Here is a 12,289-nt window from a genome sequence, read left to right on the forward strand (position 1 = left end):
CTAACAGACTTTAGGTCCCAATCCAGAGTCCTTATAACACACAACTCCTATTGACTTCAAGAAGAATTCTGTATGAATAAGAACAGCAGAACTGGCCTGTATTTTCAAGAAACCACCACTTAAAGATCATGGCTCAGATTTTCAAAAAGAGCCTTTGAGTGTTAGGCACCCACCTGCCTTGGGTTTCAAATTTCCATGGGGGTTAGATACCTTGTTCCTTTAGGCTCCTTTGAAAATCTCAACTCAAAATTCTAAAACACACAATAACTATCTTTAAACAAGTTAACTTTTACTGTGTATATTTTAAAGTTACAAAATCCACAATTATTAAAATGTATTGGGCCAGAAATAACCTTAGGCTCTGTCTCACTGAGAAGGAAGCAGTGTTTGAAAACAGGACCTTAATTTCTCTTTAACACTGCATCTATTGTTCAGCAGTATTGTAGGTCTACACTTCTCATTTTGTTCAGCAGTATTGCAGGTCTGTACTTCTCGTATTACAATCTCTGTAAGAGGATCTTCCCTTTGGAGTTATGAAAAAATACACTTCACTCTTACCATTTTATTGGAAACACATGCTGACAAAACTAATTGCTATAAAATAAGTTGAAAAAATTTCTATTAAAATACTGTTTTTAAAGTACATTAAGTTATAATTACTGATACTGTTTAAAGTTTCTAGTTTCACACTCCCCTTCTTCCCATCCTTTTACTTCAGCGTAACTTTCAGGCAGCCTGGTTTTATTTCTGTGAACCTGTTAAACAAAAGAAAATTAAGATTCAAAGTTTATATTATGCCCAGCACCATATCTCCTAGTCCTAGAAAGTGAATAAAGTTGTCATCCAACAGTAGGGTGACAAGATTTCCAAAGTGAAGAAATCAGGACATCCTCTATTTATAGAGTGGAAGGTTTTACATGGGATGGTTTTGGTACGGTCAGAGAGCTGTGAACAGTAGGGTTTTGGCAACTGGAACGAGAGAGAGAGAGAAAAAATTGCCCAATCCTCCTCCTAAAATCTGCTTTTAGGATTTTATCTTTCCCACTCTTCCCTATTCTTCTGAAGAAAAGCAAATGTGGTACTCATCTTCAGAAAGAGAAAGAAGAGGATTCCAGTAACTGCCATCCTGTAAATCTAACTTCAACTCCTAATAGGATAATGAAACAAACATTAAGGGTGGGAAAAAGAAAGATCACACAACACTGATGGTACGATTTTCAGAAATGTGCAGTGTTGACCAAACTCCACGGCATGAATTTATAAAGTACAAATTTTGGCAGACAAACTTGGATGATTTTAGACATTGTCGTTTATCAGAGAGAGGTGTCTAGGGTAGCACTGCAGTGTTGATGTTAAACAGATTGTACTTCATCTTTTTTAGAGATCATCATTAATGAAGGTGTTTAACGAACTTTACAGATTATATAGAATTGAAGGACCAGTTAGGACAAAGAAATAAAAACGGACCTAAAGAGATCAGAAACACGGTCATAAAATAAAAAATTAGATTAATTTTTGTAAAAAGCAAAGTAGTATATCTAAGACAAACAGATTTTCAGTGAGAGGGAAAAATTTGGAAAGAAGTACTAAGAAGAGAGATTTTGGAGTGATAATAGAAGAGGAATCAGACATGCATTTCTAGTGCGATATGGCAACAAAACAGGCCAATACAATTTTGGGGCAGGATATGTAGATGAATCACTTCATAGAGCAAGGAGACAATGATCACCCTTTAGATAGCTTGAATATTACACTGGTATGGGTACCTCATAACTAGAAATAGTAACAAACTGGAGGGAGTTCAGAGGTTTGCAGGGATTGATTTATGAGGAATATATTCGAAGATATAACAGAAGGGAGAGGAATTTATTTATAGCTCAATGAAATTCAGAAATGGAAAACTGTAGGCTGAATATCTAGAAAAAACTGTTCATAGGCTGCAGAATTATTTGAAATGCCACATGCTTCATTGCTTGGGACATGTACAGGTAAGTCTTGTCTACACTGTGCATTCTCAGATCTTCTCCAATTGGCGATCTGGCACTGGAGTAATTCTCCATTGGGAGCTACCAATAGTAAGAGCACTAGAGTAGGGGTTCTCAAACTGGGGGTCGACACCCCTCAGGGGGTCACAAGGTTATTACATGGGGGGTCGCGAGCTGTCAGCCTCCACCCCAAACTCCACTTTGCCACCAGCATTTATAAAAGTGTTAAATATATTAAAACGTTTTAAATTTATAAGGGGGAGTCGCACTCAGAGGCTTGCTGTGTGAAAGGGGTCACCAGTACAAAAGTTTGAGAACCCCTGCTCTAGAGGATTGGTTGCAGGCTTTTCACCACCTTGCAAACAGATTACAAAGCTAAAGACAAGATGGTAAAAACCCTGCACCCTCTCAACATGAGTGCTCCTCTATCACCTCAGTGCAGACATCTCTAATGACCGGTCAAAGAACTAAAAAAAGTACAACAGGGAATAATACTGCACTGTCAATTTGTTGGATGAACTAATAGGTATTTTCTCTATCTTATTTCTCTGATTCAATGATAGTTTAAGAGTATTCTGGGAAAAAAAATTATAGATTTTTAAAAGTATAGGTAAGCAAAGCATATGAAATGTTTGGCATGCGTGTATACACTCTTAATAAAAATGTTAATTTTAATATGTTTCTAAGAATTTGTTTCCCTTCATGGATTGGTAATACTGATTGGAAATGGATAATAATGACAAACTGGGAAATATCTGTATTTCTTACGAATACATGCAGGCTTCTGTGTGGTTAATTATGATGGGTTACTTGCTATCAAAGATAACGATATCAAAGATAAAACCGCTTCAGGAACACACCTTCAAAGCAGCCAAGATAGCAATGGCTGGGCCATTAATAGAGCAGAAACTACCAGTCTGACTCCATCCAAGTTAGAATGGTTTACTCTTCAGAAACCTAAACCTTGGATCAGAGGAGATCGAAGACCTCAAGATCCTAGAAAAAAGGAGGAGGGGTTGGGTAATCTGAGAAAGGCTCCCAGTGTGTGTCAGTGAAAAGCTGACAGGCAAGCAAATGCACACAGAGGAAGGGAGGCAAAACTCCAGGAGTGTTATCTGCTTCTCCCAACTCAGAGATAGAATCAGCTGGGCTGAAGGAAGAAGTTTAAAAGGTCTAAGGGCATGTCTACACTATGAAATTAGGTCGAATTTATATAAGTCGTTTTTTTAGAAATCATTTTTAAGCAGTTTTAAGCATTTTTAAGCAGTCAATTGTGTGTGTCCCCACACAAAATGCTCTAAGTGCATTAACACGGCAGACTGCGTCCACAGTACCGAGGCTAGCGTCGACTTCCAGAACATTAAACAGTGGGTAGCTGTGAACAGCTATCCCACAGTTCCTGCAGTCTCCGCTGCCCATTGGAATTCTGGGGCAAAAACAGTGTCACGGGTGATTCTGGGTACATGTCGTCAGGCCCTTCTCTTCCTCCCTCCCTCCCTCCCTCCATGAAAGCAATGGCAGACAATTGTTTCGCACCTTTTTTCCTGGGTTACTTGAGCAGACATCATACCACGGCAAGCATGGATACCGCTCAGCTCACCATCACCATACGTCACCTGGGTGCTGGCAGACGTGAGACTGCATTGCTACACAGCAGCAGCTCATTGCCTTTTTGCAGCAGACAGTGCATTACGAGTGGCAGCCATCATCATCATACTCCTGGGTGCTTTTTTAGTCGACCTCAGTGAGGTCGGTCGGGGCGCCTGGTCAGACATGGGAGTGACTCAGGTCATTCCCATCTTCTGCCAAGCACCCAGGAGATGATGATGGCTAGCAATCGTACTGCACTGTCTTCTGGTGAGCAGCCAGGAGATGAAGATGGCTAGCAATCGTAATGCAGCATCTTCTGCCGAGCACCCAGGAGATAACGATGGCTAGCAGTTGTACTGCACCATCTGCTGCCAGTCTAACATGTAAAAGATAGATGGAGTGGATCAAAACAAGAAATTGACCCGGCAATGTGCACATCATGCTGATGAGCTCTGCATGGTCACCTGTGCTGATCAGCGCGCCACACTGGCCAAACAGGAAATGAAATTCAAAGGTTTGTGGGCCTTTTCCTGTCTACCTGGTCAGTGCATCTGAGTTGAGAGCACTGTCCAGAGCGGTCACAATGGAGCTCTCTGGGATAGCTCCTGGAGCCAATACTGTCGAATTGCATCCACACTACTCCAAATTCGACCCAGCAAGGCGATTTCAGTGCTAATCCCTCGTCAGAGGTGGAGTAAAGAAATCATTTAAAGAGCCCTTTAAGTCTAAAAAAGGGCTTCGTCGTGTGGTGGGTCCAGGCTTAAATCGAGGTAACACTGCTAAATTTGACCTAAGTTGTAGTGTAGACCAGGCTTAAGTAATATCCACATGTGTAGGCCTCATTATTTTTCCCTGTGCACATTTGCTTCGTATCATTTGGGAATGAATACATAATGCTTGGTTTTGAAGATGCTGGTTCTGTGCCACTGCAAATGCAAAAGTGAGCTGTCACAGGCTCCAAAAGGAAACTCTTACAGGTGCCAGTTGAACTTATGTTGTTAACCTGGCTGGGGACCAGGGATGCAGCCCAGAGATCCAGCCTAAGAGTGGATGGACTACAGGGTTCCCCCGGGTAAGGTGCAGGAAGCAAGGCTTGTCACCTGAAGGATGTACTTATGAGGATTAAAACGGGTCTTTGGCATAATTTGCTCCAGTAACCTCGACAGTAACTCAATTATGTACATAAAAATAAACTCATCTAAATATTTCATCTACCTTCCAAAGTAAACGTGACAGAAGAAACTGTATCGAACTTCCTTATGGGGACAGTTTTATGTCATGAAATTTTATCTCCACTGGACTACAGGGTTGCAACTTTCTGACTGCAGAAACCAAACACCTTGTCCTGTCCCCTGCCCTTCCCAAGGCCCTGCCCCATTCACTCCATCCTCCCTCCCCCATCACTCACGCTCTTCCACACTGCTCATTCACTCATTTTCACTGGGCTGGGGCAGGGAGGGGGTGAGGGTGTAGAACTGATAAATGAAATTGTTTTTAATTGTTCACTTTATTAATGTAAGTTCTGTTCACCATTCACTACACTTGCCTGCATTGTAACTTCTGTTAACTGTTTAATTTGTATTTCATATGACTGGCATTGTGCCTCTCTCATACAACTTTGTATTAGAAAATTGGTAGAAAACTTTGTATCAAAGTTATAGCCCTAAGGATAATATAGTTACCCCAGTGAAGAAACATGTGCCTTTTGCTAGAAGTAGAATAAAATCTCCCCCCCACACTCTGTAATCAATTGCCCCATTGACTGAATGAGGTGTGAATGAGTGAGGCTTGGAAGACACCCACCTCCAGACAGCTACAACAGTTAAAGAGGAATGGAAGCCAGAGCAAAGGACAATACAACTTGTCAGGTGGCCAATAAAAAGCAGACATATTGACGACCTCAGGATTAAAGCAAGCACCTTCTTTAGAAAACGCCCTCTTTGAGCAGCATTGGACAACACCCAGAAAAAAAAGCAGCACAAAGCACAGACCAACGACACAGACCCAGATTTGAATCTGGGTCTGGATTTGCATAAGAGGGAAGCTGCTATAAATACAAGGTGTCTTGCAGAAGGACCCCGGTCTCGTCTTGTCACCATCGGAGCATCGATCCGGATCGGCTCGGCAGAAGCCCGGCTCCACCCCTCCCCCATCTAACTCACCTGGCCAGTGCAGTTAAGGGGAGCAACTAGTTGGTAACAACAGCAAGACGGAGTGTGTTTGTGTCTGTCTTGTGTGTGAATCAATGACTGTAATATATCATATGCATATGATAGAGTATTAATTAATACCTGTATTACTAATAAATGTGGCGTTTTGCCTTAATCCCCCTGAAAAGATCCTGTATAGTACTTTGAGTACAACAACGGCTCCCGCTGGGGGCATGGACTCTGGGGTGGGGCCCGGAATGAGGGGTTTGGGCTGCAGGAACCTCCAGGCTGGGAAGTGGGGCCAAGGGGTTCGGAGTGTGGGTGGGGGTCCGGCTGAGGCAGCGGGTTGCAGTCTGGGAGGAGATATGGGCTCTGGGCTGGGGGTGCAGGCTCTGAGGTGAGGCCAGAAATGAGAAGTTCAAGATACAGGAGGGGGCTCCAGTCTGAGGCAGGGGATTGGGGTGCAGGGGTCAGGGCTACAGCTTGGGGTGGAGCCAGGGACGAGGGGTTTGGGATGCAGGAGGGGGCTCAGGACTGGGGCAGGAGGTTGGGGTGCGGGAGGGGGTACGGGCTCTGGGAAAGTTTGGGAGAGGAAGAAGGCTCAGGGTTGGGGTGCAGAGGGAGTTTGGAGTGCAGGCTCTGGGAGGTGCTTACCGCAGGAAAGCAGCAGCCAGGGGGCTCTGCGTGCTGCCCCCACCCTCAGGTGCTGACTCTGTAGCTCCCATTGGCCGTGATTCCCACCCAATGGGAGGGGCTGCACTTGGGTGGGTGCACTGTGCAGAACCCCCGGGCTGCTCCTGCACCTAGGAGCCAGAGGGACACACCAGCCACTTCCGGAAACCACACACAGCTTGCTGCTGCAGCCAAGCAGACTTTTAGCGGCCTGGTCAGCAGTGCTGATCAGAGTTGCCAGGGTCTCTTTTAGACTGGGCGTTCCGGTCAAAAAAACGGACGCCTGGCAATCTTAAACTATTAGGATAGTAGATCTGCCTTAATTATTTTACAAATTGTATAGTTTTCTAAAACACATTTCAGTGTTTAGTTAGCTGAATGTAGGTTCAAAATATCAGTAACAGAAATCTAAGCTCACCTGAAGTTGTGGCTTGTGAGGTATTTAATGGCTGCTGGTTTGATGCGAGCAACTCCTCCCTGGCTATGGTTTCCTCTTCCCGTGATCACACACAGATATGGTTTACCACCAGTCTGCTTGTATTCTGTTACAGGAGGAATTGTAACGGTTACAATGTTCTCTCTGCACAGACTCAGCATTTAACAGAACTTTCTTATCCATACATCTGAAAATTTTCACCGCAGTGATTTACAATTCTGTTTTCCTACATTAGCTTTAACCGTTATGTATGCATCACTACCATCCATTTTTCCTCTGGCATAAAAGTAAATTAAATTTGCCATTAGAGTTTAAGAAATATGTCTGAATGAACTGTTCAAATCTGGACTATATCTTGAAACCTATACATTGTGCTCTGTCACAGAAACCTCATGATTTTATAGCAATATCATTCATTATTCATGACAGACTTGTTTTTGGAACTTACAGCCAGTTAGAACATAAGATAGTTAAAAGAGCACAATAAAAAAACCCAGCACTTTTAGTACAGAACATGTTTACAAGAACAAACTCATCATGAACATGAAGCAAAATTCTTAAATCTAAACAAATTGTATCAGTTTTGCACGAAGAAATTTTTTAACTGAAATAATTTTCATAAGACACACAAAGATAGGATGAGGAAGAAACATGAAACTGTACATTAATTTTTAACCTCTGAATCTAAGTCAGACTAGCAGGGCAGTAATTTCTCAAACACTGGAGCAGGTTCTTGGGAACATCCTAAGGATCAATATAGCATTGCAATACATCAGCATGGGCTCTACTAGGGCTTTTCTCTAGGTCTTCGCTAGTAGTCACAAATCTTCTGCCTCTAGAAAAGGTTGCAGTAATCTACTATTACTATATTGTCTGGAAGGGGAATACTGGGGAGGGGAAGGAAGAGTTAAATTAATCTGGATTTTATAACTAAATAATCAGAGATGCTAACTTTTTCTTTCTTTCTTTTTTTTTTTTTTTAAACTGAAGGGACCACTTACAGATTGGCACTTTCTGTAGGATCTATCCTAATCTTGCTCTCTCCCCTTTATCTACTTCTTTTTTGTATTATCTGTGATCTTTGATAACTTTCAAAGCACCTAGAGCCAGGGATGGGTCTCTTTTTATGTAAACTGAAACAAATAAACAAATATTTCAGAGTCAGGAGGCTACTGAGCAAGGACGACTCTGCCAGCATTCCAGAGCTGCTGACAATAAGTGTTGAGCTGTAGGACATTTAAACTCTATGGATTAACGGGAAAATATACAATACGTTCGTAAGCAGAGATTCAGGTTTATAGCAGTGGTCACCAACTGGTAGATCGTGATTGACTGGTTGATCCTGGAGCCTCTGACAGTCAATCGCAATCTTTGGCCGCTAAAAGTCTGGCAGCATAGTGGGGCTAAGGCAGGCTCCCTGCCTGCCCTGGCCCCATGCCACTCCCGGAAGTGGCCAGCATGCCTCTGCAGCTCCTTGGGTTGGGGAGGGGTGCACCACGGGTCTCCATGCGCTGTTCCTGCCTGCAAGCACCGTCCCCGCAGCTCCCATTGGCCAGGAATGGGGAACTGTGACCAATGGGAGCTGCGGGGGCAGTGCCTGCAGGGAGGGGCAGTGCCCAGAGTCATGTCTCCAGCTGGCCACTTCCGGGAGTGGCATGGGGCAGGGTCAGGCAGGGAGCCTGCCTTCGCCCCACTGTACCACTGCCTAGGAACTATCCAGTGGGAGTCTGCAGCCCTCTCACAGCCCAACCTTGAGCCCCCTCCTGGAGCCACCACCCTGCACCCAAACCCCCTGCCCCAGCCCTGAGCCCCCTCCCGGAGCTTGCACCTTGCGCCCCAACGCTCTGTCCCAGCCTGGGGCTCCCTCCTGAACCAAAACTCTCTCCCAGAGCTTGCACCCCTCACCTCCTCCTGCACCCCAACCCTCTGCCCCAGTCTCAGCCCGGAGCCCCCCTCCACATGCTGAAACCCCTTTGACCCAGCATCCCTCCATACGCTGAACCCTTTGGCCCCAGCCCCCTTCCGCACCCCCTGACCCAGCCTCGTGAAGGTGAGTGAGGGCGGGGGAGAGAAAGTGATGGAGTGAGCGGGGCAGGGCCTTGGGGAAGGGGCAGCGTAGATCCTGGGTTGCACTTAAATTCAAAAAGTGATCTTGTGCATAGAAAGGTTGGAGACCACAGGTTTATAGAAGTCTCATTTTATGACTAGTATGGATGAGATGAGCAAATTTTGAGTTAATTAATTCTGGCACTCATATTGCAAGTGAAAGGCCCCATTTAACACCTCAGTTTCCCCTGTGTTAGGAAACTGTTTTTAAAGAGATCATTTAGAAGTGTTTTCTATTCACATGGTTGTGCCTTACAAGGTACGTATTTCTTATAAAACATTCCAGGTGTGTAAAGATGTAAAGTTAGTATTTTCTGCATTTATTTTTATTACATTTTTTTTCCTAAGAAAAGAACATTCCTGCAATACTTGAATGCTTCACTGGGAGGAAAATTAAAAAAACCCTTCATGCACAACTGCACAGAATGACATTTAGGAAAGTTACAATGCTTCTGAAACTTGAGAGAATCCAATACGCAGGTGATAATTTTATCCTAAAGGCCATTAAAAGATCATTCAGAAATCTGAACACTTTTGTATAAAACGTGTGTTAGGACATTGTTGGATTATGCTGGCCTGCAAGCATAACACTTTTTCTTAAGATTAAAAAAAAACAAAACCCAACAACAAAATATTGAAAGAGAAGAGTGAAAAGATGACTGGAAAAAGGAGGGAAGGGGATGTGATTAACTTTGATGAAAAAAGTCAGGATGAAAAATCCATAAAGGAGAAATTCACTGATCTTCTTGATAAAGGACGAGAAGAAGAAGAAAAGAAAAAATGAGAATAAAGTGTAGTAAAAAGGGAAATACAAAATAATAGAGAAATAGAGGTGGGAAAGGGAAAAGAGAAGCACATTTTATTTGTATTTGCATGACACAAAATACCACTGTTCACTGGGGATCACTGAAGTTACAATAAAACCAAGTTGTCTTCAGGTGTTGCTAAGTTGCCTTTATTATTAATACTCATACCCCTTATATTTCCCTGTTTATAAAATGTATTCTTTCTACTTTGGCCTCCGGAGCATAGTGTCAAAGAGATAACTGTGCGTGGATTGATTATTAGTTTATTCCTACCGTGGCTTTTCTCCAGCAGCACTCTGGACAAGTGATTAATGGCTTCATCTACATGAAGACCATGCAGATCCAAAACATTCTGAGGCAGCAGGGATGCATTTACTTTCTCAAAGATTTGCACAGCAGCAGCGTGGTTTGCTTCTTTCATCTTCTGCTCATGAAGGCGACCCTTTATTCATAAACACATCAACTGTTAAATTCTACGACTTAATCTAAGCTCCATACTGGTTATCAGGATTCAAGATGACAGCACAAGCAGGGTGCTTTTAAATTTCATTGCATCAAACTGTGAACTATAATCACAACTGAAATTCTGCAAGTATGTCACTAAAACCTATTTAGAGGGAGACGTGCTGATTTAATCAAACTCGCTCACAGGACACTGGTCAAAGCTTGCACAGAGAAGAGATCAGAATGGAAGACACAAGAAAATGAAGGAAAGTCAGAGAGAAAGAAATAAACAGTATAAGATGCCTACATGAACACACAAACCCCGTTCGGTGTTGAATTTTAACTTGTTAGTTAATATTCTATCCTAACAATGGTATTGCACTATTGAAAATATTAGCTGTACATTTATTAAATCAGAAGTCTCAAACAATTGGCCCACAGGCCAGAACAAGCCTCTCAAATACTTTAAATCTAGTCTGAGTCCACAGAATGTATTCATTCAGATCAGATTAGCCATGCAGTTGCGAACATTTCCTCCGTAAGTGCCAAATCTCTTGGTTTTCTTTATGGAAAATCTTCCATGATGGAGGCAGCACCTCTATCAGGGGAATAGTGCAGCCTGCTAAGGAGAAGAGGGTGAAGAGACAAAGAAAAAGCACTAGAACTGTCAATACAGCAGGGAGCAGCTGAACAGAAACAATCTTTAAAAAAAATGAGAAAGATGTTTTAAATAAAAAGAGGTTTGCAGGGGAGATATTAAATTGCAGACCCAGGTGCAGTCTTACAAACATGTATTACCTATTCAGTGATTACTACAATGAGTAGCCTGAGTTGAGAGTTTATCATGGACCAGGAATCTGGAACAACCCCAAACTAAGAGCCCAATCCCATAGACACTTACTACTCACTAAGCAATAACACTGGTATTGTGTCTGCAAGATTGGGCTCTTTGTTTACAGTTGCCCTGAATTTCTGATCCATGATATGTTGAGTATTTTCTGTAATGGCTATAAATGTACTTCTGTTTTGTAGCACAATCACTTCATCTAAAACCCTCAGATACCACCACTATAGGGAGTGTAGCAGCAAAGAGTGACCTTGAAGGTCAGCAGACACAGTTTTAGGAACTGTGGAAATACTCTTAGGATATTGGCTTAATGGTGTAATAAGCAGAAGAGACTGCAGGTCACATTTTGTCTTAAAGTTTCTCTAGTGACTGCCCAGTATTAGTGGCAGATTCAGAGATACCAGCCCTCAATCCTCACTTGTAGGGAGCTGAAAGCACAGGCAAACACCATAAACATTCAAGTCTCAAAACTCAGGCTCACAAACAAAATCTAGTTTTTACAATTTTTGCCTCAAATTGAAAGTACAAAGAAAAAATTAAACACAAGAGGCAAGTATTTCACAAGAGTGAAGGTAACAGTTAGCTCTTCTCTAAAAGCCCTAGAATAAATTCTTTATTTTGCAAATTTTCACTTATAATTTGTGTCCATGATGAAGAGGCAGAATAGTGGTTGAAATTATATTTCTGTTCAACAGTCATGCAGACATCACTATTTAGAATCTTCCTGAACAAGCCATAACAATATCTAGGTTAGAAATATAACAAAGCTACTTTTGAAAAAAAAAAAGGATCAGATACTAAATATTTTAATAAAATTTCTCAACTCACCAATATGAGTAATAGGTAATAAAATTGCACACAATATGTACAAAATATTAAATATTCTGTTAGAAAAATGTAGCTCTATCAATTAAAAAAATTAATCGCGACTGTGTGATAAAAAATAATTGTACAATTTAAAAAATTGTGATTAATCGCGCTGTTAAACAATAATAGAATACCATTTATTTAAATATTTTTGAATGTTTTCTACACTTTCAAATATATTAATTTGAATTACAACACAGAATACAAAGTGTATATTGCTCACTTTATATTTGTTGGTTATTAAAATATTTACACTGTAAAATGATAAATAAAAGAAATAGTATTTTTCAATTCACCTCACACAACTACTGTAGTGTAATCTCTTTATCATGAAAGTGCACCTTACAAATGTAGGGGTTTTTTTGGTTACATAACTGCACTCAAAA

General features: G+C 41.9%; 1 protein-coding gene across 6 annotated transcripts in view; it reads right to left on the minus strand.

The window, feature by feature from the left end:
- Positions 1-667: 667 nt before the first annotated feature.
- N4BP2 (NEDD4 binding protein 2) overlaps positions 668-12,289 on the minus strand; it is a 72,392-nt gene continuing 60,770 nt past the window's right edge. For all 6 annotated transcript variants that reach the window (XM_075066508.1, XM_032781908.2, XM_032781907.2 and 3 more), the window contains 3 exons: positions 10,019-10,187; positions 6,816-6,939; positions 668-755 (listed from right to left, as the gene is read on the minus strand). In XM_075066508.1, the coding sequence (XP_074922609.1) occupies positions 710-755; positions 6,816-6,939; positions 10,019-10,187 (339 nt within the window). In that variant the 3' untranslated portion in view covers positions 668-709. The remainder of the gene's footprint in view (positions 756-6,815; positions 6,940-10,018; positions 10,188-12,289) is intronic.

Source organism: Chelonoidis abingdonii, chromosome 5 (assembly GCF_003597395.2).
Source record: "Chelonoidis abingdonii isolate Lonesome George chromosome 5, CheloAbing_2.0, whole genome shotgun sequence".
In the NCBI taxonomy this organism is placed as follows: domain Eukaryota; kingdom Metazoa; phylum Chordata; order Testudines; family Testudinidae; genus Chelonoidis; species Chelonoidis abingdonii.